At 43.4% G+C, this 27,861-nt stretch overlaps 1 protein-coding gene across 1 annotated transcript; it reads left to right on the top strand.

Annotated features, from left to right (window-relative positions):
* The first annotated feature begins 48 nt into the window (after positions 1-48).
* LOC131281509 (breast cancer anti-estrogen resistance protein 3 homolog) lies at positions 49-27,694 on the top strand. The gene is made up of 13 exons (XM_058310843.1): positions 49-91; positions 3,959-4,087; positions 4,172-4,312; positions 6,617-6,755; positions 20,864-20,927; positions 21,110-21,358; positions 25,034-25,136; positions 25,241-25,412; positions 25,490-26,613; positions 26,679-26,947; positions 27,016-27,208; positions 27,280-27,487; positions 27,562-27,694. Exons 1-13 carry the CDS (start codon positions 49-51, stop codon positions 27,692-27,694), a joined length of 2,967 nt encoding a protein of 988 aa, XP_058166826.1.
* The last annotated feature ends 167 nt before the right edge of the window (positions 27,695-27,861 follow it).

The raw sequence follows: 27,861 nt of genomic DNA on the forward strand, positions 1-27,861 counted from the left end.
AGTGCCGCTTCACCCTGGACCACAACCAACACGAAACGCTGCTGAAAGATGGGGAAAACCACGAGCAAACTGGATAAACGACGGTCTCAGAGTAAGTCAATGTGGAAGATAACTAAGTACAAAAATAAAACGAATCAAGTCCTTCGTGCACGATACCACCTCGTAAGCGTTAATTAGTTTTCCGTCTGTTTAGTGAAATTAGCTTCGCGAAACTTGCCAAACCGGTCCTGGGAATAAAAATTTACTTAATCCCATTTGCGACTTACGAGAAGGGAAAGAACGCGCCAGTGCGCCACCCCCTCGCCGGTGATATTACACTTTCCCGTATGCAAAATGCAACCCCGTTGCACATTGGTTGGTGTGGTTCGCCATACTGCTGATGGTAGCGTTCTTGAGGCGAGTCTCGTCTAAGATTTCACACCGATTGCACACGGCGAGCTGAAGTCCCCGGGGTTCGTCCCGGGAGCTGGGCTCCGGGGGCTGGCAGCATATCGGCTCCATTTATCTTAATTATCCGGCTGATTGCCTTACGCCACGCTCATAATCAGTTTCGTTTTAAACTCTGATAGCTTTTAACTGTGTGCGAATGGAAGTTGGCCACCTTTTGGTGCAATGCACAGGAGGGTGATGGCGGGAAAAGGGGAAACAAATATGTAAATTAAACAACAGCATAGCTTAAGCGGAAAGAGTTTTTGTTGCGAGTGGAATTGCGTTTGAAGGAGATAGTTAACCCTTGTGTATGTAGAACGAATTTTGGAGGGAACGTAGAAACATTAAAACAACAACAATATTATTGAAAATATCCTGATTCGTTCGTTTACGATGATAAAGTGCAGAGGAAAATTGGATATGCAACAAGAAAAAACTAATTTGTTTTTATGTTTCTTCAAACATTGACATTCCTTCAAACAGTCATATTTCAATTGGAATACTATCAAAAAATGTTCAAATATGGATGGTTTTAAGTGAATTCGATGGATTTACATTTTAAATTTCTCTAAATGAAACCATGTCCATACGACCATACAAGCGTACCTTTGGTCACATTTCTGTCCCTCCGGTGTCGACGTTGTTCTACCGCACGGTAATTAAAACGAGTGCGGCTCAAATATGATATGCACGCGAACCGGCCTGCATACGCAATCGGGGCAGCTCTTGCACCTGCACCGACCGCGAAATTAACCCATCGTATGGCCGAGGAATGTGACGCCATCGACAGTAGAAGCCGAACCCAGTGGTTGCCTGACCAGCTCAACTCAATGCAGCACTCCCTGTTCAAGAGTAAAATAAGACCAGGAACTAAAAAAAAAACATCTCATAAAATCATGCACATGAGCAGAAACATCGTTCAGGAGTAAAAACACATTGCGATCGAACCCCCCGTTCTCGTAGCAACGTCCAGCAGATCGTGTCTAAAGCGGAGCATAACGTAAACGCCCGATGAGAAGAAGTGAATAATTTAAATTAATCACTGCGACGGGCGAACAGCGAAATATGCGTGCGTGAGAATGGTGATTGGAACTTTGCTATGCAAGCGGTTGCACGTTTTTGCAAACAGAAAGCGAAAGCGACCACACAGACCGGCATGTGCATGTCCCTACTATGCTGTTTGTGAACCAGCAGATCGGTGCGACTTTATGCTGCTGGAAGTGCCGCGAATTAACAGCGAAAACAACGATCCTCTTCCTTTGAAATCGACAGATTCACGGAAGAGTGCGATATTGATCGGTCGTGTACTGTAAATATAAATTAGTTTTCATTTGATGGAATGTGAGATACAGCTGTCCAAATTAGTTAGTCGCTGTAGTTATGAAAGCTCGTAGGGAGTTTTAGACAAACACGTCCAAGTAAAAATATTATCAAATTTCGGAAAGTGATGCGGAACAGTTGAATTTGCTTGTAAAAGATTCAACGGAATATAAAGTGCTAATTCACAATAGTACACTCATCATAATATTACAAGACCATGATTATATGTTAATAAACTTGGATTTTTTTCCGCAATTCATATTCACAAACACAACATACTACAAATATGATTGTTTTCAAATGAAATGTTTCGTAAGATTTTTGTACATCAAAACCAAACAAGTAGTTGTCGTGGTTTTGTATATTGCGCATTTATAGGTTCGTAGAATGTATTATATATTTTTACCATCACAGTTTCTTTGATAAAACTGTATTTGTTGGAATGCCTGTGGATGTATTCAAAGGCCTTGGCACCATGGTTATCAGTCGTTAGGCTACCAGCTTTGTCCATGCCAACCGGTATTGCAGAAATCAAGGCTTATCGATTCACTGCTTTTCTTATCGCTAAATTCCACCTACGCGCGAAGGAAATAGAAGCTCGATCTGCTGATAACCGGCGAATTGACAGTTCGGTTGAACAGATGCTGCCCGGTGCGTTATCACAAACCGCGCGCACTGTTTGTGGTTGTATTAACAAAATCGCTTACGTCAAACTATTAAATCGAAAACTTTATGCATTCGCATAAATCACACCTGGGGAGAGTCGAGTAAAATAAGTCGGAGCTTATGAACCTCGCCGGAAGGAGATGATATATGGATATTCCGTATCACACGCTGTGAGAAAACTGCAACGGGAAGACGATCCGTAAAAGGTGTATGTTACGCCCGAAAGGGCATCTTTGGAAATCTGCTCGGTATTGGCCGTTTCCAAGAATCATTCTTTTTAACAGCATCCTTCATCAATAGAGGCGAAGACTTTTCGCCATGGCAGAGCAGCGTCCGAAATCGCGTGACCGATTAGTGCAAGTGCCATTGGAGTGTGAAAAATTCTGTACCTCCACGATTGCTTGAAAAACAACGTTGGTTCACACTTATTCATTGTGTGCTCATGTGTTGAAGTTTCTATTGAAGAAGGCAGTTGATAAAGCTATTAAAAAATAATATGTGATAGAACATTACTTTCAACATGTTTTAAAAAGTCTACTAGGATGGGGTTCTAATGTCTTAAAGTTTGGTTGTTTGGCCGGTTACGTGAATTGAGGCTAGGCAGGCTTAGGGATGCTTAAACTCTGATTCACGGATAGAATTCTATTTTGGCATTTCTAAAACCGGAAGAGTTATTTCAGTACAATTTTTCTGAACGAAAAAAGTTTAATTTATCTGTAAAAAACTATTCCTTAATATTTAGAGTTTGTTTCGAGTCTGTATTTGAGGTTGTTGATAATCAATTTAAATCAGTTTAATTCCAATAAAAGCAAAAGCAAATAAACAAAATGTGGTCTAACCGGTTGAACGCAAAAACTTACAATTTAAGTGCATCAAATAAAATGTATGTACTCTAATTCAAACAGCAAATTTGTTATCGGATGAGGTTCTTATCACAAATTTAAGAAATCCGACTTCTCCTACATGAGATTTGTCGTAAATCAAACCTCCGCGAAAACAAAGCTTACCGAACCCTGCCCTAGCCCATAATTGCGCAAGATTATACAAGAATGTTTCGCGTGAAAAAGTGTACCGGAAATGAATGTGTTTTTGCCTTCATCAATTCCTTCTAGAAGCACGTATAAATAATAAGTCTTAAAATTATAACCTTGTGGCATTCTTTTTGTAGTAGGTTTTGTTGAGAATAATTACACTTCGCAGACGATCGCTCAATTGTACATGCATATGGTGGTTAAGAAACACGAGTGTCTATCAACAACAACCGTTGTTCCGGTTTCGTTGAACAATCGTCCGATTGTATGCCGCTGGGTGCGTGCGTGCTAATTTCGACACGTCCTACACACTCCGAAACGTGTGTCAAGAGTGGCACGTGTTTTTTTGGGGGTGCTGTGTTGTGTTTAATGCCTCCGTGCCAATAGAAGAAATAGACGAAACTAAAACAACAAAAAATTAAGAAAGGTGGTCTCCAGTTGGAGGTGCAATCAGTGAAACACACTCCCGATGCCGCTGTTCCGTTCTCAAAGTATGCTCTCCGCTTTCGAAGGCATTTCCTGGAGCTACAAGTTCGGCACGGCCAGCCGCCGGAAGAAGCATGCCGCCCTGGTCATCACCTCGCTGCCGCACATGGAGACGGCGGAATGGTTGCAGCGGTTGGACTTGGCCGAGTATGGAGGTAGGAAAAATCAGCCGAAAGAAAATGTGTGTGCCTTTCCGACTTTAGCGATGTTCAACGGCCAACGATATTTTTTTTCGGCAGACAAATTTAAATCGTTCAACGGTGTGGAGGAGTTGCTGTTTCTCACCGAGGCGGACATCAAGAAGCTTGGCATCCGGAACAATGCCCACCGGGCGCGAATCGTCAGTAGCCTCGTGGCCCTTCGCGAAAAGCTGGTACAAGGTAAGCCATTTTGGGACATTTTAGTATCGCTCGATTTTTTCTCTTGAATGTTAAGTACGTTTGTAAGTAATCTTCCAATCAAGCGAATGAATCAACAAATTTAACAGCATCGAGGCTTACGACCAGCCCATGCCCCGTTTGATCTTGCGTGTTTATACATCCTGCTATGTGTGTGTTTAGAGAGTAGACCCTTCTCGACGGCGATAAAATGAGATAATTTAATGGCGCTACGTGTCCCGAGTACGGGACACAGCACGAAGAAGTATTTGCCATGATAACAGAGCAGACCCGATAAGATCCATTTCTCGGGAAAGAAAGCTGGAGCTGAGCATCCACAAGAACACTCAAACCTCGGAACGGGACACGGTCGGAGATTTTCGAAAGTAGATTAAACTGTAATCTTCCAAGCCTCATCTGCCCCAACCGTCGTCGGGAAGCTCTTTCTGCGAGTTCAAAGCTCACCAGCCACGGTTGCTTGAAGTTATGGGAAGGCTCCAGTGAGCCAGTAATTTTTCTCGCACCGAGATCATCTTGGCTGGTGCCCTTGTTTTATTTTTGCCCGGCAATTTGTTACTTGCTAAGCTCGCTTTCTGCGAGGCCACAACGAGAAACATGTGTCTTGTGGTTTGTTACATTTTGGAAATACATATTTTTCTCCCCACCCCGTCCCGGCTTTCCATCCATTTATAATTGACCTGTTGGAGAGAAAGAATATGGAGGTAAGATAAGGTTTCGGTGGTGGTACACGGCACGGGGCACGGGTTTTGCAAGCGATAATTTATCTGCATGACGGACATCGTCGACGTACCTGGCGACGACGAACGAGGTGCATAAATTACCGCCGCTTTTGCTCGCGATAACGGGCGTGATGAGCGAGCGGAAAAAAGGGGTGGCCTCCGTGGACCAACAAATCACGCGGATGCTGCCACGGCTGATATGCTGGTGACGGTATCTGAGTGTGTGTGTGTGTGTGTGCCAGACCATGTCCATATGGACCAAACGGGCGAAAGCCCTACACAGTCTCAAGAGGGAGAGAGAAAATTATTAATGAGCCTGATTTACGGTAAATGGGTTTCTGGTGCAGGAATAAAATGTAAAAGGAAATGTTTCGCAAATTAGATTATTCTGTTACAGTATGCAAATAAAGGTGTGACAAAAAGGAAGTGTTCAGTAAATAGCAGTTATGTAAAGTAATATCGTTTCACATGTTCCAACGGGTTCCCTTTCGTGTTGGCCAAGATTGTAGTTTAGAAACCGATTTGTTGGTTAATAACTGACTATATTAATTTTGCTTTTTTATGCTCAACTTCGCATACATGTAATAGTTTATATCTTCTTAAAAGAAGTCTGGTAGTATTATCTTTATCACCGCCAGATTATTGGCAACATACTATTATAAATAAAAAAAAGTAATTTTTTAGGGAAATACTATTTTAAAGCATTGAAAAAGGCAAACAACAGGAAATTGCTTACTGATAGTAAATAATTCAATTTCTTATAGATTCAATTCAATATCGAAAACTTGTTGAGAAATGCATTGAAAAGGCATTAAAAAAGATAAACAAGAGGAAATTGCTTGCTGATGGTAAATAATTCAATTTTTTAGCATACTAAAGGCGAACCTAAGAGAGTAAACATGATTACGACACTTAGAAATAGAGAGAACAAAAATGACATACGTTGCTGCCTCACACAAAACGAAGAATAAATCAAGTAATTTAAACCACTTGAATTGCAAAGCAAAGAAACTTGCATTTCAAATTTGACCTAAGAATGGTACCCCTTGCCAGTTTCTAAACACAAAAGCTGCACACTACAACGAGTAACGAGCGGTGAAGATCCATCTGCACAGTATGCAATTCATCGCTCGTACGACTGATCGGGTGAGAATTTTATCACAGCTGTATCAACTGTTTCTCGATCGCTCGACAGACACACACTGTCCGCCATCGACGCGGTTGGCACGGCGAAGGAAATTTAAATCCCCACAGTGCTTTGCTCGCGGTTTCAAAGCAGACAGTTTCGATCCGTTCTGGTGCCTTGCGGGGAGCGGTTTTCTTGAAGTGCCATGCGTAAAAGTTTGCGCCGTCAGCAGAAGTGTGTGCTGGGCTCGTTTTGCTGTGTTCCCATTTCACGTAAGAGGGCATATTTTTCTAGACTTAGCCGCTGAAGGGCAGCTCTATCGTGCCCACTGTCACCGAGGCGCAGTCGGTCGATGCTTAAAGACGCTGCTTGCAAACACTTAATTCCGTACGGAGGTGCGTTATTGTTTTCTGTAACCAGTTTCTATGTTTACTTTCGCAGAGTCCAACTCAAAGGCAAACCAACGGAATGGAACGGATGGAGTGCATCAGCACAAAAGGGCGTTGCTGCGGCACAGCGTGGCGGTGGATGGAGCCAGAAGCAACCACACGGCAAGCACGTTGGCCGAAACGGAAAGCATGTGAGTAGGCAAAATAGTTTGTTCTCCTAAAGGGTCGTAGATTTTTAACAATATTTAAGACGGTAACGCAGACGGAAAACCTCTTAAAAATGAAGTAAAACGAGTGACACGTTCAAATGGAACAAAAAGCAGGTGGAAAATAGTTTCCCGGGAAATTGTAAATATGATCCCTCGTAAGGATATTTTGAAAGCTTTAAAGCTTCATCCTTGCCATAATCTACTACGGGCTCGAAGTATTTTCTAGAAAATTTGGAAAATGTTAAAAAGATACCGGTTGAAACATTTAACTTCGAGTTTCAAAAATACTTGTTGTGTTTGTTACTCTTCTAAGAAAATTAGAAAAAATAAACAGACGAACACAGATAAATCCCAGATCCCCTCAGAAAAGGCTGTCAGTTTCTATGGGTTTGCGTCTCGGCTAACGAAACACAGGCAAAGCTGTATAACGTGGTCTCGGACACAAAGTCTGGATTTTAGGAAGAACCACGGAATCGTAACATTTTCCTTTTAGAGTGCTTTGAAATCATTTTTTTTCGTTATTTCTTATATTTTTTGTTGAAATCAAAAGTCTTTTAGTACAATAAAAGAAATTAGTTGAAATCTACTGAACTGATCTAAGTTGAATTTATCTAAATATACTGGTTTTGAATAAGCTATGATTTTTGAACGTTTTACGCTATGGCTTTACATTTAGTTTTAATAGTTGTACATTTTATCTCAACTGATATCAACTTAGATCAGTTCATAAAGCAGTACACAAATTTGTTGAAAGGTCCATTACACTACATAATGCCTTACGATTTATAATACGCATGCGCTTTTTGTCTACTATATCTTTTGAAAGTGCAGTTTTTGTATATTTCATGAGTGTTTATTTTGAATGGTTTATCGAACCGGTAACACAGTATAGAACAATATTACAACTACCCTATGGAAAATTACAACAATGTAGACAAAAATTACAATTTGCTTACGGCCTACAACTTGTTTATTTTATTTTGAAATTTTGGATATCTAATTTCATGTTTGAATATCCATATTTATCTGGTAGACCATTTATTACTAGCCAACAATGGATATTACTGTGTAGGTTTCACCCTATTTTATTTAAAATTCACGATTCACTTTTACCGCCCGTAATTAACAACTGTAATCACAACAGCAAGCACTATACACACTCACCTTAAGATTCCCTGTATCTTTTTGTTAAACCCTCTCGTACTTGACGACGCAAACATTTCGTACATACAATTTTCTCTCCCCTACCGGCAGCACACAGATAAGCACAAGGGCGCCGTACACAATAGGCAGAAAGCGTGTTCCGGAAGGAACCCAAACCCTCCGTTTTTCCCAGCGGCAGCGGGAGGCAGGCCGCTCGAGGAGGGTGCACATAAATCATGATTGAGCCTTCGCTCGGTTTAATGCAACATGCAAGGGCGGAAAAAAACTAAAAAGGGATAAGAAAGGAAAAACATCCTGGAGGGGATTTTTATTTGTGTGGTATTGCGTACTTCTCGTCGTCTGTTTTCCGCCAGGTTTTTGGTCATATTTCGTTGTGACGTTGTGAGAAGGGATCCTTGAGGAGCAGAACAACTTTACTGTTGGTCTGTTTTCATTTTCTCTTTCGGGGAAACAAAAACTCCGTATCCACAAATAGTATCCTTTTTCTCCTGCTGTACGCTCTATCTATCCTCTTGAGCCTCCCGGGGTTCGCCGCTTTCAAGCCGCGTAATGAATGAATCTGGCGTACGGTTGTGGTAGTGGCCGTAGTAGTAGGACTTGCCACTTGCCGGCTGCTCGAAAAAAAAAACAACTTTGCAGGAGAGCAAACATTCACTGGCCGTCATAGTACTACGTCGGAGGGCGGCCACATGCTCGTACGAAAAAAGGACCTCTTATCAAACGCTTATCGTGGAGCATACGGGAGAGCCACGTCCTTCGCCTGCCAGATTCCCTTGGCAACCGTACCGGGCCAGGACACTCAACCGTTCATTGTTTGCCGAGTGTGTTTTTCCACCAACCACTACTGCCATTTCCGTTTCCATTTCCTGCCCGTTGGAGAGACACTGTTCGCACCAACGTTTGTTTGTGCCAGGATAAACCGAGGATACTTTCCATTCTCATCGGTGTTTTTCGCTCACTTTCCTTTTCCTGTGAGTCGCTCATTTTCTTTCGCACACAGCCACTCTTTCTCTTCCCTGCTCTCGTTCTCTCGGCGGGCAGTCTCGAACAACTTGCTGCAGACGGAACCATTCAGTCCAGTGTTGAATCTTCCTGCGTTCGGATGATCGAACTGCGGCCGGGCGTGTAGTTTTATTTGCTCACTCCACTTCCCCTTCTGTTTTCCTGTCGCTTCGCGAAGGTGTAGGTGCTGGTGAAAACCTCCCGATTTTGCCCTGCCCTTTGCAGCCCCGTGCAGCCGAATGCTATGTAAAGTTTGTTTGTGCGAATTTTCCGATGCAGCTTCATGCAGGTCCAGCGTCATGTGATGTGCCGTTGAGTGGTTTTGTGCTATCTCCGGAGCCCTAGAGTGAATCGAGGAGCTAGTTCACGGGTTGTGCCTAGTGACACCAATTTAGTGTTTTCCGCTCGAGCTCTGGAAGCGGATGAAAGGCTTTTCCCTTCACAGTGAAGATCCTTTCCATTCGGACGTCTCTGGTACGCGCCCGAATCCTAGCGAGAAAAAGGGTGTGTTTTTCTGTGTTATGTTGTGTCTGTGATCGAAAGTTGAAGCAAACGGGTCATATCGGGTCGTATCGTTGTGAACAACTTTGTGGTGCAGCAACTAGATAGTTGTGGTATATTATATCTGTAAAATAAACACGAGGAAAAACCGAGGCAACATCACTTCTGGTTCGAACGGAAAACTAACAAAACTGCCAGGTATGGAAATCACAAACCAGTGCATCGATTCCAGCTCCAGCTAAAAAGGATACACCCTTCCCGGAGCGGACCACAACATGCACGGCTGAGTTCCGACTGCTATCGAGCTGCAATGTGAGTGTGTATGCGTGCGTGCGTGGGAGTGTAGCAAATGTACCATTCTATCGTAGGAAAATTATGCACGAGCGGATTTTCGTACTTTCAAGTTTTCCTTCAGAGATCCTGGGGTGGCTTGGAGATCATAATTGTATGATTTACCGTGAGGTGATCTATTTTCTTGTCACGTCGATTTATCAATGGAAAAATTGGAGGAGAGAGAGAGAGAGAATGTAAGAAAGAGAGAAAGCTGCCAAGAGAATGGTTTATTGTAACAACATATAAACGAAATTAACAAAGCAGGAAAAAATCAGACCGTATGCGAGAGAAACCACAGGGACAGTTTACAGTAGTATTTACAGAAAGGAAAATAAAGTCTGCGACAATGAGTTTGCAAATGTGCCCGGGGGAACTCATTTTCCTCACAAGAGAGGAAAATCCCCCAAACAACGGCCGTGTTGTGTAGAGAACTAAAGAGAATACTTTCGATTGGCGTGAGCGGGAGATGGAAAAAGGCTGGTCCTTGTTGTTGTACTCCTGCAAATGTTGTCTCCATCGTGTGAAGGAATAATAATACTCTCGCCAAGCCCCGTCTTCAGGAGGAAAAGTCGGCATTTTCCATAGCTACCGCCCCAAAAGTGTTGGAGGCCGAACAAGTGGGGATGCGTATGTGTGTTTGTTTGTCCGCTGATGTTTAGCTTTTTTTTCGAGGGTTTGTTTATTTACATTCGCCCCCCCCCCCCCCTTTCTTTAGCGCGATTTTTAATGAAATTGTAATTAGAATTCAATCGCTTTTCACCGACGCAACGAAGTTCATTTTATCTGGCACATTCTTCGGGCATATCTTTCCACGGGAATCGGACTTAATGACATCGTGTCGATACCTGTGTTAGTTTACTTTATTGCCCCTACTTAAAAGAAAGAATGCGCATACTTCCCATGCTCGTATTACCGGAGACCGTTGTAACGATCATTTGGAGGTGGTCAAGCCAAAACCGGCGACAGGAAGCGGTCAAACGGCAAACGACTGAATGGCGAAAGGTTAATTACTGTTTTGGGTACCGAGGTAACACACCTAATGAGAGCCGGTTGGACGTGAGGACGGTACAAAATTACCTGAACGCAAACCGCTGCCTTTTCCAAGGCCCGAGGGATTAAAATGGACCCGAAAGTGTCGTGTGTTTTGAGGCTCATCCAATCGTAATTCCAACTTACCAGCTTTGTTCGTACAACAATGCTAAATAGATTGGTAGAAGCTCAGTTATGTCTGATATTTTCGTTTAGAAGTATATTTTATTAAAAACTACTAAATACTAGTTTTGTTATCTACATGACCCGTAACGTTTGGTAAATTTTATTTCAGACGTTTATGTTTTTAGAAAGTTTTTTTTATATTTGTTATCTACATGACAAGTAACGTTGCTTACTTCAATCGTAATAAGGATAAATTTTATTTTGAAAAGAACACACTAAACAGTAGCTATCGGTTTTGTTTTCCGTTAGTTTTGCGTGTGGTAAGATAAAGTTTAATCGTAACTACTTTTTTTTACTCGCGAACTTCCGCAAAATAAAACCTCTGAGGATTTATATTATTTTGCTAAAATATGGAAATTGAAATTAAACACCAACCAAAAACGCTGGGTCTACCTACAAAACTCTATAACTTTCTGTTTAAACGAAATATTGGTTGTGTATTATCATGTCACTTATGACAGGTATGTGTCAAGAGAAAAGAGCTTAACTATAATTGAAATTTTCCAATTATAAATACAATCGTGGCTTGCGATGTCTAAAATATAAAGGTGTACCATAGAGAAGTAAAATAATCCGGTAGCGAAGTAAATGACGCAAGTAAAGCGCAATTGCAATTGAGTGATTGAATTATGGCAAAAAGAGGAAAACGATGTAAACAAAGGTGGTAATTGAATTCATTATCGTGCAGCGGAACTCGCTTAAAACGAGCGTACATCATGCGGCCTGAGCTCACCCTACCGACGACAAACTCCACTCGTTTCACTCGACACGCAGCCCACAGGATGTCAAGACCGGAATATGTCCTTTGCGCACACAAACATGCACACGTACACCCCCTGATGTCGGGGAGATAGTTTAGTGTGGTGTGCAGCCGAGTTCCCTCCCTCCAACCACCGTGGATGGGTTTCCGGAAGCATGATTCACTTCGGCGATGGCGTCTCGAATCCTGCCAGGATCCCGGAGAGCAATCGCGATCGATAAAATCGCCCGTACTGGAGGTCCTGCTGTGGTCGTACATTGCACAATAATTGCGTTTCTCGTGGTTGTGGCTCGGTTTTGGGAGTCAAATTGATATTTAGTTCCATTAGACATTAATTAAAACGTTGCCATGAGGACGCCTAACGGGGATGGATCACTGGACGCATCAACCAGTAGAGCGAGTTTGAGAGATTAGGATTAGGTCTCTGTTTGATAACATTTCACATCGTCAGCATAGGGTCGACCGGTCAGCGCGTTGTCATGGGGTACAGTTGAGGGTATGATGACGATTTACCCCTTCACGAATGGTAGGAAAATATCAAAAATATGCTAGGGATCAGTTTTATCACGAGCGCAAAACCATCACCCAAACAAATGGCACCCTTCGTATCCGTTGTAGGAAATGGATGTTTTTTAAAAGGCAACCGGATGCAACATCCTGACAGCATCCTGCTGTCCTTTTTTCGCCAGCAATGACTCGCGTCCCGGTTATCAGACACCGCTGGCATTTTGTCTCCCCCTCCAGAACCATTGCATTCGCATTCCCTTTACCGCACAGGGAAAGCCTACGGCAACGGCCTGTTGGAGAATGTGCGAAATTGAAAACCGGCCAACGCTAAAGTTTTTCAATCCAAACCGCACACATCATCGCAAACTATCATGGCGGTACGATTGGTTGTGGCCTTTTTTTTCCACAAGTGCAAAGTTTTCTTTTCCTCACGAACAGCCTCCTTCGTTGATCTCCTTTGATACTGACACGAAAAGCAATCATTATGCAGCACCGGCTCTCTTTGGTTTGGTTTTCTTTTCTTTGAATGTGGAAAATGGCCAAAATGAAGCCATGTTGCAAAGCGAACGGCAGCTTCTTATGGGTGGGCGAGGGTGATATTAAAATAAAATCCTTCCATTTATCCACCATTCCAGGGAGGCACGGAAAACTCTCGAACGGCTTTACCTTTTGCAGGGTGCAGATTTCCTTCGGAGCATTCACCATTTCGCCCGAAGACAAAAAAGATCTGCACTGGTAGGACAGACGAGATGTAGTAATAGGTTTCCTGGCGCCCGACAGGCGTTTTTTTTTGTCCATATTACGTAGATGTGAGGGTATGGATTTTGTTGGGTTCCGTTTCCCTTCAGGTTGTCTTTAAAACAGATTCATTTTCCTGCAGGACATGGTATCAGCCCTGGGGCAATTATGTGAAAATTCTTAAATGTGCAGGAGAGAGTTATTTTTCTATAGGTGTATTTTTACTGAAGTAGCTTTCGGAGCTCGGCAAACCTTTGCATAATGATGTCACTTCATAGAAAATGTTATACCCTGCAATTATAAAATCAGAGTTTGGTGAGATTGCGATTTTTTCGTAATTCAATTCTTCAAGGCAAGTTTGTAGAACTCATGTGTGCCATCTATGAAATCAAATTGTATGTCAAATTTACTATGGTGTATAGTGGTTGAGAGGACTTCACAATCGAAATTGCTTCCAAAAGGGAGAACGAATCGCCTTGAAACTTGTTATGTACGTCTTCTAAAGTCTTCTATTTTATGGCAGCGTTTTGAGTCTCTCCCTCGAAAAACAATTTTGTTTTGATCTCCACCAAGGGTCGGTAAGCTTAAGGGAGGTTATAAAATTAATTACAAATTCTGTTTACGAGCTACCCTGTAGTTTTTAATGCAAGCATATTGTGCCCAATTCCCCTTGCGTTGTCGCGGATAGAAAATTAGCGATAATAGTATCGCTGCATAAATATGCCTAGCATGAGGATCTCGAATTTTATTTGGCCCTTGATGGTACTTTTGAGATTAAAGAGCAGTTCATAGGGTAAAACACAATGATTTACTGGAAAAATTGTTGAGGTAAACACACAAGGTTAGTAAATTGGGCTTTTACCTAGAACAAACATTCGATTTTTAGTTAAAATCATACTTAAGTGCTTAAGATAAATAAAAACTATTCAGCACCGCGATATTGTTGATGAACAAATAACACAATTAAATAAGTTCGTTATCGTTTAAACTCCCAGAGCTATCACCTTTCTCATATTGACCCAAAATAAACGTTCCACGAAAGTTTTCACCCTATGCAAAGGGCAATTAAGGTTTAATCACCCCCTAAAGGCTTAGCATATTCATCATTTTCATCCCTAAGCCCGGCATTTTCTTGAACTGGGGCGTATCGTGTTCGTTCGCCTCTAGCCCATTCGGTGGGTTTTCCATGCGACTATCGTGGGCACGAGTATGTAAATGTGCCTGATCTTGTCACAACGCGTGGTGCATGTCGATATCAGGGCACCAACAAGAGCTGGCCTTTTCCGGGAATCGAAATTTAGCAACAGCACTCCTTCCCTTTGGTTCATAAAAAGACCCCGATATAAATATTAAATGAAAATTCATTGTAACCACTTGAAGATTGCCCTCGCGTCGGGTCGGCGAGCATTGCATTTTCATTCACCGGGGAAAAGAAAAAATTGACAGCGTAGAACTGGCGTGCGGTGGAAACCACTATTCGTGGAAAATTTTCATTCGTCATCGTTTATCATCGTCATCGCACCGTCGGTCTGGTGCAGTACGTCCTTTCTGTTTATTTTATCCTTGTGTGAAGGTGAGAAAGATTCACGATGAAAGGTTCGTTTCGCGCCAGTAAGAACAGTCGGGAAAGCCGAAAGGAATTAAATGGAAGTTTTCGCACCTTGCAGCATCAAACGGTGAGCATGATGAATCAGTTTGCTAATGGAAACCATGAGTCTTGCGTATCCTTATCCAGTGCGAAACGATTTTGGAACAAGAAAAAAAACACATTATAAACGCGGATGAATGCATTTTCTTTAAAGTAGAAACCAAAATGAGCTTAGAATTGAGTAAAACAAACAGCTTTAAACTATTGAACCGCAAATAACATAACATCAAAAGAAAACATGAGGCTAGAATAATTCCTCACGGTGGACAATCTTCAAAAAACCACACGATTCAAAGCTGCTGTGAAACCATGAATAAAATAAGCAATTCCCGATGATAATTCCCTCTACCGGGTGCTTCAACTCGAGAGTTATTGTTGTTCAGGCCGTTTTCACTCTGGTGAAAAAACAAGAAGAACCGTTGTACACGAACACAAATAAATCTCATGGGAAATTGCTGAGTGCTTCTTGTTGCTTGGTCGGCCTGCTTTAATCGTAAATCAAGCGCCTTATTACGGATGGTTGACGTAAAATTAAGCGATGTGCTATCGCACTTTTGTCATGCAAAAACTGGAAGAAAAGCGAAACGAAGCCCTTTTGTTTGTTTTCGAACGCGGAGTGGAAATAATGGATAAATATATCGGCACATTTTGAAACTAGGTACATAGCGCAGTGGAAGCTTGATTGCTACTCCGAAGTAATCTTAACATTGATGATTTATTCGTAAAAGTTTACCAATGAAAATAGGAATCACATTTATGTTTCCTTCTCCATGTTATTATACAAATTTTAAAACTGTGTTACTTCTTTCATTCTTCTGCTCGCTTTTTTTTCAATCAGCATTTAAATATTATCTCAAATCATACTGTCGAGTTTATAATCATATCATTTCGTTTGAATAAGACGACACATAAAACGCATTTTTAATAGCAATGCAGTAGAAATGGGTGGTCAAAGTTGAGAATGGCACTCGTCAGATCGGCAAGAAGGGAGACCGCGCTTTTGTGCTTGCCACTATGCCGTAACCCCATTTTTATTAATGCTTCATAATGTCCTTATCTTCATCGTAAACGATGCTTCTCGCGATACGCGCGAGATCCGTCAACAGCGAGGGTTGCGCACCATCTGTGTTGAATTTCTGAATGGGCGCATAAAAAATCAATAAAGCTTACCGCACACTTCCACCGTGGTTTTCCTCCGTTTTGCTTGTGCAAATGCTGAGTTGAAATTGAAAACACGCAAGGAGCAAATCACGACGGTTTGGTTTTTCTTTTCCGGCCACCAAACATCGAACGCGCAGACGATACATGCAATAAGCGGCGCTATCAGAACTGCACTGGCGCGTGGTAGTTTCACGATATATTCACTCCTTTGGGAAAGGATCCTTCCGTCTGAGGTCTCCCACGGAACCATTCGTTACTCTTGACATCGGTTCCACACATAATTTATTCCGTCTGATGCATCGTGGCGCATCATCTCGTCAGACAGATGTTGACTTCGGTCGCCGACCGATCCGCATCCGTCGGGGTTTATATTCACCCGTTTTCCGCCGGGGTGACACGCTAAAAGTCGATCCGAACCGTGGAAGCCTGAAGCGGGGATTTATTTATCAAACTTTTGCACGTAATGAGTTCTGTAAAACGGAGCAAGTGGTGGGGGTGGGCTGCTTTCGTGTATGAATAATTCAACGCAGCCGCGGATACGGGACAGGGGGAAGAGGAGCAGTACTCTCACGTCGGAGACACTAGACAAGTCTTTGATCACGTGCCGCTGAGAATATGCGCGGCCCCGGAAGCGTTTTCAATCGGAGGGAAGCACCTTCTGCGACCGACGCGATGTTATCCTTGCTTGTCAAGCCGGCAGCACAAAGCCGAAGGGTGCATAATTTAGGCATAAAAACCAGCAGCCAAAAGTGATATGGCGACGTAAATTGGACACGTCACCTGATGGAGGTGATTGATCGTTTGCCGGGGTCAATTTGTTCGTTGCGGAACGGAAAAGCGCGAGCCACTTCGGAGCGCGAGGGGAGAAAATTCAGTTTAAATTCATCAATTGTTCGTCCCACTTGGAGCGGTAGAAGGTTTTGGTATCCGAAGGTGTTGAAGAAAAAGCAAATTGTATTCGATTCCAGCTTTACGAAAAGTCACCACAAATACTCCCCCCCTCCCTCTCCCACCCAAAAGGGGTGCAACCTTAGGTGTGTGCAGTGTGATTGTGGTTTTATCGCATTGGGTGCAAAGTGCAGCACGGAAAAACATGCCCCCCACACACTCTCCGCGAACCGGGTTTCGTCTGTCTGCGGCTTAGGATTATCCTGTGGTTGGGGGACACCCTTTTCTAGCAGTACCAGAAGGGAAGCCATGAACGTGACGATTCGAACCGTATGTTGGTCCTTACAACGATTATTGCTCGGACAATAACATGAAACAAACTGGTAGAAAATTGGATTGTGTGTTGGTAAAGACGTTTAAGTCTGCGCCCCGGGAGTGGTTAGGTGTCTGATCATTCTTTTTCGTCTTGTCTACGAATCCAGGCTTTGTTTTAAGTATTTGAGATTGTTAAAATAGATAGCTAGGGTTTTTGGTATTGTTTTGTGTATTGTTGTACTATATGTCAACAACACTGGTTAATAAAAGTGTAATATTTTATTTAAATGAATAAGATAAAAGAATATGAAAATAGCGGATCAAAAAGGTTGAATAAGGAGGAAAAATGAAAACAGTTTATTTTAAAGCAAGTAACGTTTGTAAATGAACAGAATGATAGAAAGGAATTTAAAGTTCATTTCGAATTCGCTTCCAGGCAGCCGACTAACAAGATTTTCCGCCATGCGCAGCCGTTGGAAACGGGCGATTGTCTGGCCGTGATGATAACCACGGTGCAGACGGTGACAAAGAATAATGGAGAGATACACAAAAAAGAAAATTGTCACCGCTCACTGCTGTGTCGTTTCGCTACTGTGCATACACCGACAATGCACTTGAAAAGGCTAGGCAAACAACTATCTGCCGGCATACGGGAAAACAATCGTAAGCGTGGTGGAAATTTTGTTGTTGTCCTTTTTCAGCTATTTGTTTAGAAGCGAGAATTTTCTCTGTGTACTTTGCGGGCAGGATATAAGGCTTTGTCCAGGAAAGGAGCGGAACATAAAGTGCCCCCGGGATGCAATTTTTATGCCATAAGTTGTACCGACCATTATTTTCAACAACCATCCTTCGGGTGTTTAACATTTGGCTAACGTCTCAGACTTTTACGGAGTTTCTCCAATATAAGTTAATCGGAAACAAGCATGTCCAGAACGGTTCTTGGGCAATGTTGCATTGAATTCAACTGCATGATATGATTCAAACATTTCTTTATTATTATGATGCGTATCGCATTTTTTCAGGTTATCAAGAGAAAAGAAAAGGAGGTTTTTGCCTCTAAATTCTTATGTGTTTTGTTCAACACCTATGTTTGTAACTTATTTGAAAATAGTCCAATTGCGTTTTTGATCATCAAATAATTGGATTCGAACATTTTGAAATGTCTTGTTAAGGACGAATAGAGGCAATTTTATGTAGCAATTGTTTATAATAAAAAAATAAGCAAGATGTTTAAATTGTGACACCGTAGAATTCAATTTATGTTTTATTATTGGAATTCGAAATAAAATGTCATTCAACTGTTTTGCCATTGCTCTAGTATTACAGAATGAGCATAATTTTTAATCAAAAGTGGAAAACTAGTAATATTAAAATTAATTTGCTGTTCGCCGCTTTGTTCCTAGTTTCAACGTTGTTCAGATTGAATTTAAGTGTCTTTTCCTAAATATCTGATAAAAACTTATAATTCCGAGTTGATAAAAGTTCCCGTAGCATAATTTGATTGCATGCCATCCAATTCCTGACGCTTGGAAATGTATTTGCTTTCAAATCAAGCAAGTATGTTGCAACTACCTGATGCCATTCCGTACCTGATACCCCTTCATCAAAGCGAATTCCCAACACAAAACCTGTCGAGACAACCTTTTCCTTAATTGGCAATACACTCACAAACAACACGCCCAAACCACACACCCAACGGAAACCATCGGAAGCATAAAATTACATTCCCACCGGGGATGTTGCGCCATTCGTCTGGGCAAGGACGTTCATGCGGAGCGTCCTGTAATCATTTGCACGTCCGAACGATGAGAAGCTGGCTTTGAAGGATCAAAAGAACCGGAAAACGCCAAGCTGCTCACCCTCTCGGGTGGTGGTGGTGGAACAAATCAGTTCGTATGCTGGAGCGCATCACTAAATGCATGTCACATATCTCAGTACATATGTACGTTTGTCCGTAAGCTCATGGGGCTGTTATGCAATGAAAACAATAATAAGGAAAAAATAAAACAGTGCCTTTCGGTAAACCGTTTTTACCGAGGCAATTTCTCAAATAAACCAGTTACGCCCTCGCATTTTTCCGTGGAGCAACAATTTGCTGGCCACAGCAAGGAGCAACACAAAAAATAAGCATCCTGGAACGTCAGACTTTAACGACGGACCGGTCCAAGCCAGCGGACGCCAACCGACCACAGTCCTGTCCTTCCAGCCAGTGTGGGTGGCATTGATGCCTAGGCGGAAAAAATGACAATAAAACGACACCCGACGGAATGTCTGTTTATCTGTCCCGTCCGTGTTCGTTCGCTTCTGCTGCGCCGCAGGACAGAAGGTGACACTTGCCGGGGACGAACGCCGGCCACGGACGGACGCTTTTCGACTTTCCACAAGGCAAACATGGTCCCCGGGGGGAAACGAGTCACAGCCTTCGGAGCATTTCCAACCGTCGGATCTCGTCGTTGCTATGCGGGAAGCTTTACGAAAGGATGTCTTTTGTGATGGAGGGAAAAAAACCCGAACATCCAAAGAAGAATAGCAATACCAAACTTTCGCTGAAAAAGGGTTGACAAAAAGGAAAATAACGAATTCAGTGAACACATTCTTTCCTTTCTTGCCACGGTTGAAAGTATGTATTATTTGACAGCGGGATGAAGTTTCAGTTCTACACTCGCCTCGACAACATTACAATTCCCACCAAAATCAACGGTTCATCGTGCTCCCATACCAAGCTTCAAATGCTCCCCGAGGGCCACAAGTCTCCCACCCACCGGCCGCCCGGACGAACGTTTAATTGAATGTGCACTCCGAACGTTTCCGACAGTTAACTTTATTTACCTCTCAAATTGAACCTATCGTTTCGTTTCGATTTATCGCACCGAAGTGCAGGCAACACCCAAAAATAAAAAAAAGCGACGGTAAATGCATCTCACCAACAAACGCTTGCAATGATGACACGTTTCGTACGAAAAGCAAATGGCACCCGGGGTTCCCTGCCATCGATGGAAAAAACACCGGTTTTGGCATAAAGCGAACGAATCTTCCCGCCGTCTTTTTGCCGTCGAAAGGGCTCACGGCAGTCTGTCGCTTATATGGTTGAAAGTCAATATTGATCTCACAACGACTGCTGGTGGGTTGGTTGGTTGTAAGTGGTCCTTTTTTTCTCATGCCAGAGTTAAAGGATGTAATCAAAAACAGGCCAACGAATCTGCGCTCCAATCGACCAAGGCAGATATAGCCTGACATTGATATTGCTTTTATAGTTTCGATCCATGGACTACCTTCGTGGAAGGAGGGATTTACTGAACATTGGTTCTAATGCGCTGTAAACGAATGTTTTTCAAATTTACTGTGCAAAAATTAGGCTTGGTTCAATTTTGAAATTGAGCAATGGCAAATCACCAAAAGAGAAATTTAAAAAATTTCAATCGGCAACAAGTACATAAAAAGACGAAAAGAAAATCAATTGTGTTTACCTTAATATTCCTTTTCCTACGGATGGAAATGATTTCCACCGTTCGAGATTTCCAATAGAAAAACAAAATCGTTTGCCGAAACAGTAAAATTCAGTAAACGTTCCCATCAACGGTAATATCCATTTCCTTCCTACCGGTTTTGCTGTCCTGCTGTTGCAAAATGCTGTGTGTTGCTTGTTGCTCTTACTGATTAAACCCAGGGGAGTTACCGAAAACGGTACGAACTTAACTTAACCTAATCTTATGCCTACTCTATTCTTTGGACTGGATATTGACGTTTTTTTTTTGCTGACGGAAGTCTTCCACCATCCTCATCGTCACCATTTGGAACACAATGCACGAATACTGTTTAATTAAATTAATCTGCTTTTCTTTCCATCCCATTCCACAGCTACGAATGTCTGTCGCCGGCAAACACCAAGCAGAGTAAGAGCTGTGGCGATCTTTTAGATATGGTAAGCATTCGTCCTCGTCCTCTTCGTGGCGAGCGATTTAGCCCTCCTCTGCTGGTCCGTGGCGTTTTGATTAATTCGTCTTCTGTTTGCCTCGCCACTTTGCGAACGCAAAATCCGGCACACAATGGAAAACCTCGAAAATTTTCCACCAAACCCATGGGCATCCTCCCCGGCGGAAGCAGGAAACAACAACACCGGACGGCGGAAATGAAGCTGTTGCACTGAAGAAGGCCCTCGAGTGGGAGCTCTCGCTGGACTCGCGGGACCTACGATCGCACGCCTGGTACCATGGGCCGATCCCGCGGCAGCGGGCGGAGGAGATCGTGCAGAGGGAGGGCGACTTCCTGGTGCGCGACTGCGTCTCGCAGCCGGGCAACTACGTGCTCACGTGCCGAACCAAGGGACCCACGCTTCACTTCGTTATCAACAAGGTAAGTCGGTCTGGTCTGGTAAAAAGACGGTGGGTTGCCTGGCGACCAGACACCAGGCGCCTCCTTCGTCGAGCTCCGGGTGCAAACATAATCAGAATTTTGCCTTCCTTCCTGTGCTGCACAGCATTTTTATGAGTTTTTCAGAGATGTTCGTGCTCTAAAGGAGCATTTGGCCTTTTTTTTTGGGGCAATGAAAATGGTTTTTCAATATTATAAATAATTTAAGGATTATAAAATGGCACAATCTTTAGAGAAAAAGTTAATACCACTATCAAAACAATATTAGACGATTTATAAAGAAATTTAAACGCATGGAATTTAATACTTGCTTCAGTAAACTATTTTTTTTAAACACTTGTTATCATCATGGTACAGACATACATTGTTATGGTTGATATAACAAGTAAATAAAATTGTCCGATGACAACTATATACTCATAATAGTATAAGAAACAGAAGAAGGCATATTTAACTGTAAAAGTACCGATCTTTCTGATTGATGTGTGGTACTAAATTCGCCAAAAATTTTTAAATGAAATTATTGCATCGAAAATGATGTACGAAATGACTGAAATATTCATTCCTATAAAATCGAGAATAAAAACATTCTTTTGGGTTGCTTTAGTATTGAGAGTATAAACAGTAATCAGAACTAAATACAGTATATAAAAATTGTAAAAACAATAGCTATTATTATCTGTTGTAATAATTGGCAGTGAACAATGAATGCTCACGAAGTGATTATACCAATTTCTTATAACTTGATTCGTGCGTTTGTGCGCAGTTGAAGAGCTCGAATAAAGCTGTTTGTCGTTTCAAACATTATGAAACTTCATTAAATTTCCACCTATAAATTGTAACATTTAACGCTTAAAAACGTACTTCGTAGTTATTACAAAAACTTATTCCAAAACCAGCTCTTCGATGTTGGTCACGAAACAACTACCAGACATTTCTAGTGTCAAAAAGTACATGAATCGTTAAAGTATCACAAAAGACGTGAAAAAGCTTCCAATCCGTCTGAAAGCATCTAGTTTTGTAAATCAGGAAGAACTGTATATAAATTTGCATAATGCCGCACAGTGCGGTGGTGAAAGTTTACCTTCTCCCTGCGTGTGAGTGAGAAAGTGCACTCGAGACTTACATGGGAAGTTTTTCTGTGCTCCCAAACAGACGGTGCTCGTACAGCATATTTTACGGCAGCTTCATCAGTGTGCGTCCACGTAGATCGTAATTTTCCCGGCAGGGTTCGGCCGTTCGGGTTGGGAGTTTACTGTTCACCGCACACCCACTGCTCCACTTCACGCTCTCCAGGTGGTCGCCGAGGTCGCTCCCGGAGGTCTCTAAGACCAGAAAGGCACTAGAAGATGCTGGCGATTCGCAAGTGCAGCACGAACGTCACGTGGGAAAGTTTTTAGTGCCTGAATGAACTTTGCACTTGCGATAGCACTCGCTCAACGACGTTTTCCTTCATTTTCCATTGGAGAAGACGTAAGGAAAAAGCACAAGAGGTAGTCTTGAGCAGTGCAGTTGCTGCCACTATACCGACAATTCCACAGGCTGCATTGTGGCGGTGCAACACTCAGCAGCCAGCGGGACTCGAGTGGGAAAAACATAAGAAAACATCACAAGATTACAGGCTGCTCGAGGCGTTCGTTTGAAGGGCACTAAATGAGATGAGAGTGTAAGCTCACTCGAGCCCGTTTGGCTTTGTTTTGAACTGTGTGTACCGCCGTCATAAGTCGACTGTGGTTGTTCGTGCTTGTCGCAGTATTTTCCACCCATCTAGAATTAAACGTGGACCCAAGGTTCCACTCAAAGAACGCTAAAGATGAACCACAGTCACTGTGCAGTTTGGTTGCGCGAAAAAAGAACATCTCAATTGGTGTTCTCTTGGAGTCAGACTAGTGGGCATTAATTGAATTGGATGTTTGGCTTGCTTTCATGATCGAAAGGAGTTTAAAAAAAGAAATAAAACAAGTAGTACCAAAGATAGATAATTGAATAAATTAAAATTACTCAGATTTTAGAACTGTAAGTAGAAGATGATTTATAGAGATTTTATACTTTTCCTTTGCGAAGGTGTTTTTTACTTAAGCTGCACATCACAGCACATGGCACTTCTAATGTTTTATACAAATTTCTACTTCCTCAAAGTATTTATTCATTAATTTCCGCAAGAACATTTAAAGGACTATGTTTTATGATAAAAGATTTTTTTGTAATAAAAAAACACGAGCTCGTAACCCTCTAGTTTTAATCATTAATAGATTTTTAAAAATAAAACAACAAAGAAATGAAAACAAAACAATGAAATGATTTAAAAAAAGTGTTGTTGAGCACAAAAACAAGAAATGGAAAACATTGAATTCTTTGGGAAGCCTACATATTTTGAGTATACTAGCATTATAAATAATCTTTTCAATGCTTTTATTAGAAGTCATTCGAAAATATTCACCACAAAAGAGGAAATTGAACTAGAAGAATCTAATTTCAGGACAATAATTGAGCAGCGTTCAATCTACGAACCACTAGACGTTAATTAAAAGGCTGTCCCCCAGGTTTGCACAATGGAAATCGATTTGAACGACTTTAGCCATCATTAACATGATGTCTTCCGCATCTCTCCGATGCATCGTTCGATTTTGTTCACATCAATTCTATCAGTACATCAACTATGACTTCAGCCATGCCCCATCGCGCATGATTGATTCGCCGGCATACTTCTACCGAACGAGGACGTCTTCCATGTACATCCCGGGAACGTTCCCATTTTCCGCGCTTCGGTACCGACGAAGCACTGTTTCACTGGCACCGTAACCAGGAAGAAAATGTACAAAGCGAATCAAAATACCATTATGATCGATCACTTGAAACCTAACGAACCAAAAGTCATTCCTTCCCAGGCCGCGCAATGAGGATGTTTTTTTCTCTCGTTACGATGTTCGATAAGCCAATGGAGAAGCTCTGAAAAGGATGCTCGGGAAATGATGCTCCATGGAGTACTGTTCAGCCCGGTGGCACAGAGCGCAGATCGATAAACAAAAGAGGCCAAATGATATTTTTTTTAACAAAATAAAGAATTCCATAGCGGAGTCGATATAGGATAATGTGGGTTGGGGCCTAAAGACTTTACTATATTTATTTTATAATCATGTATCTAGTGATCAAGTGATAAACATGTTTAAAGATAGCAACCCAAAAATTCATATAATCACTACAAACAAATCCTGCGACAAATTTGTATCAGTCTCTCAAATGTAATTCCTTGTTATTCCAATTTTGTTGTTCGAAAACTGTAATCCCAAAATGCACTACTTGCTCCCATGGTGCCTAAATGAAGCGTCGAGTCGAAGGCCCTAAACACATCGCTGGGTAGCTTTACATACTTGAGCTTGTCGAGAGCGAAAAGTGGTAGAGCGTGGTAGAGCAGATATTAATGAACTGCCGTGGAACGGACCACTTCTGCCACCGAGTGGAAGATGAACCGGCAAACGACATTAGACGGCGGTTGATTACTTGGCGCACACGTCGTCATTGAACCCGATGATACCACACCATTTATCACGGGCGATGGGCAAACTTGCGTCGACAGCACGTTTATCACGTTAACACCCCCGAAAATGGCTGCATTCTTCATTTTCTCTACCATTTCATCCTTTTCTACGTCCACAGCTGCTGCTGCAACCCGAAACCGTATACGAGCGAGTACAGTACCAGTTCGAGGATGACGCGTACGACACAGTTCCTGATTTGATTACCTTCTACGTAGGCTCCGGTAAGGTTCCGATACGTTTGTCGTACGCGTGAGTGCGTTGTGGGTTTTTTCCCCACTGCTTTGCTTACGAACCATGCCCGTTCTCTTCCATTCTACGTAAACAGGCAAAGCTATATCGGTTGCGTCGGGAGCGAGAATTCAATTTCCGTGCAACCGAACATACCCGCTGTCGTTCTACGCCGGAAAGTGTCCACAGAATGCCGTCGGTATGGCCGGCATCCGTGGACCGAGTCCACTTAATTCACCCTCGCCGGTGCCGTCTTCACCGGGCTTTCGGTAGGTTTGAGACTGACCTCAATGTAACCTCACACAGGGCACCGATTCTTATGCAATCTTTTCTTTCCCGGCCCCAGGTACAACCCATATACGCAGCAGACGAACTCGTACCGCAGCCCGATGTCGTCGCCACCTCGGACCAAACGGGAAACTCCGCCACGGTTGCCAAGCAAAAAGCAACGCTCGCAATCGCTCACCCCACTACAAGCGGGCCAGAGCGCAGGGGGTCAACAGCAGCAGTTTAGTAGCAGTGGCGATGGAGTCATCAGCAGCGCAACGAACGGTGCCACGGAAGGCAAACCGCCGGGACTCACGAGACCATCGCGGCTTGCCGATTCCACCGAGAAGTGCAACAGTGCGGACGGGGTCATACACAGCTCCGACACGACCAACGGGAGACCGCTGGCGGGGGAAGAAAAGAGTTCCAGTGCTGATGGGGTCGTAAAATCGCAAACCCTGTCACGCCCCTGTTCGACGGACACCGGGGGAACGTTGGCACAGCTCAAGAGCAGCTCGCAATCGTTACCTCGTTCGGCCAGTCTGCGATCGTCGCACGGGAAACTCAGTTCGCGGGCATCCAGCATCAACAAGGAACCGAGCGAGCACTCGCTGAGCCCGTGCCTGGAGCAGAAACAGTTCGCGGAGGACGACGAGCAACCACCGAGTCCACCACCGAAACCGATCCGTGGCGGCGCAGGTGGAGGGACGCTGCAGAGGCGCGAGTCGATGAAGGACTCCGATACGCAATCCGCGGTACAGGGTGGCCACGGCGTTCACGGAGGAGGGCGTGGAGGGATGGGCTCGTACCATCCGAGTGGTTCCGACTCCGGCAATGGATCCGGTGATTCGGCCCAGAGTTCCGCCACGGGGGAGGAGGTAGCGTTGCCGCACCGTGGGGTTGGCGGAGTGGTACTAAAAAATCCTCGCTTCATGCCGACCTCCCTGTCGTCGGTGACGCTACGATCGCACGCGGAAATTGATCCGGTGGCGGCCGAGGAAGCACTGCTGGCGATGCAGATACCGAGCTTCGAGCAGATTTCTCGGTTCGATTTGGAAAATTTCAACACGTTGCTGCTGCCGTTTTGTGACTGCAAGCCGCTGGACAGTGGCACGCTAAACACCTTCCGGATGATGCTGTGCGAGTCCGGACCGCGCGTCATTGCGAACCATCTGACGAGGGTCGATATAGGATTGATATTAGGTGGGTTCGTGGTCGTATTTGCTCGTGTGATTGATGTTTAACAAATTGATCCTTTCACATTACAGAGAAAGACGAAAGTCGAAAGGACGACCCACTGAACTGTACAGGGCTTGAGCTGATAACGCTCGATCAGGGTAAACAGTACCGACTCGATTTGATCGAGCGAACCGAATGCATGAAGCTGCTGGTGGCCGTCACTATCCTCACCTGCCAGAGTGACCTTGAGCGTGCGGAAACCCTCAACAAGTGGATTCAGATTGCGGTCGAAACGAAAACGGCCCTCGGTAACCTGTTCGGGTTCAGTGCCATCATGCTGGGACTCTCGATGCCACAGGTACGCATCGCACAACACGCACTCCAAAGCCAACCGAAGATTCACCACTAACATCTTTTTTTTAATAGATTCAAAAACTCGAATCGACCTGGCATATGCTGCGCCAAAAGTTCACCGATAGTGCATTCAACTTCGAAGCGAAGCTACGACCAACGCTGAACAGTATGAACGATTGCTCAAACCCGCAGGCACCGAACACGACCATCCCGCACATACTGCCCTACGTGCTGGTTAAGGATCGCACTATAAACGACGTCTTCGGTAACAGACTCAACTCAATCCTGATCGAATGTACGTGACACTTACGTTAGACCTTTTACTAATTTCTCCAGCAAATCCCACGTCCGCATGTCCATCGCTGGTTGCGTGCTGTGTTACGCCGTGGGAAACCAACAATCAGGACTTTGGCTTTTCGGTTCTCTTCGCACACCTCGATGCAGCACGCAGCTTTATCAGCAATCTATCCCTCTATAAAAAGAATGCTCAAACCATCCTGCAGGACACGAGCCGTCTCGATCCGCTGATGGAGGATGCGTTCAAGTACGTTCCGGCCTGTATGGTCTTCACACTGAACACCCTTTCCTTATCACTAATGACGTAACGCTTCGTTTTAGGACCGAGTTTCAGATGAAATTCCTCTGGGGAAGCAAAGGTGCGCTGGTTCCGGCGGAGGAGCGCCATGCCAAATTTGAACACGTGCTCACGGTGATGGCGGAAAAGTTTTGTGGTGATCCGTCAGCGGGATAGGAAGCGCATGCGTGTGTGGTTCCTATCACTTAGCTTTGCATCATCCTTTTCATCCTAACCACCAAACTACTATCTACCACTACAACATACTACCGCTGTTACTTGTACTAGGCCAAGCGTCGAATCTTTACAGTGGAATTGAAATCAACATAAAGCATCGAGACTTT

Source organism: Anopheles ziemanni, chromosome 2 (genome assembly GCF_943734765.1).
Source record: "Anopheles ziemanni chromosome 2, idAnoZiCoDA_A2_x.2, whole genome shotgun sequence".
Taxonomy (NCBI): Eukaryota; Metazoa; Arthropoda; class Insecta; order Diptera; family Culicidae; genus Anopheles; species Anopheles ziemanni.

What these genes read in the sequence shown, in the direction of transcription:
- LOC131281509 (XM_058310843.1), top strand. Translation starts at nt 49, where the DNA reads ATGGGGAAAACCACGAGCAAACTGGATAAACGACGGTCTCAGA. An exon ending in TTCACTTCGTTATCAACAAG is followed by an intron (nt 21,359 to 25,033) that starts GTAAGTCGGTCT and finishes CTACGTCCACAG; the next exon opens with CTGCTGCTGCAACCCGAAAC. An exon ending in CGATATAGGATTGATATTAG is followed by an intron (nt 26,614 to 26,678) that starts GTGGGTTCGTGG and finishes TTCACATTACAG; the next exon opens with AGAAAGACGAAAGTCGAAAG.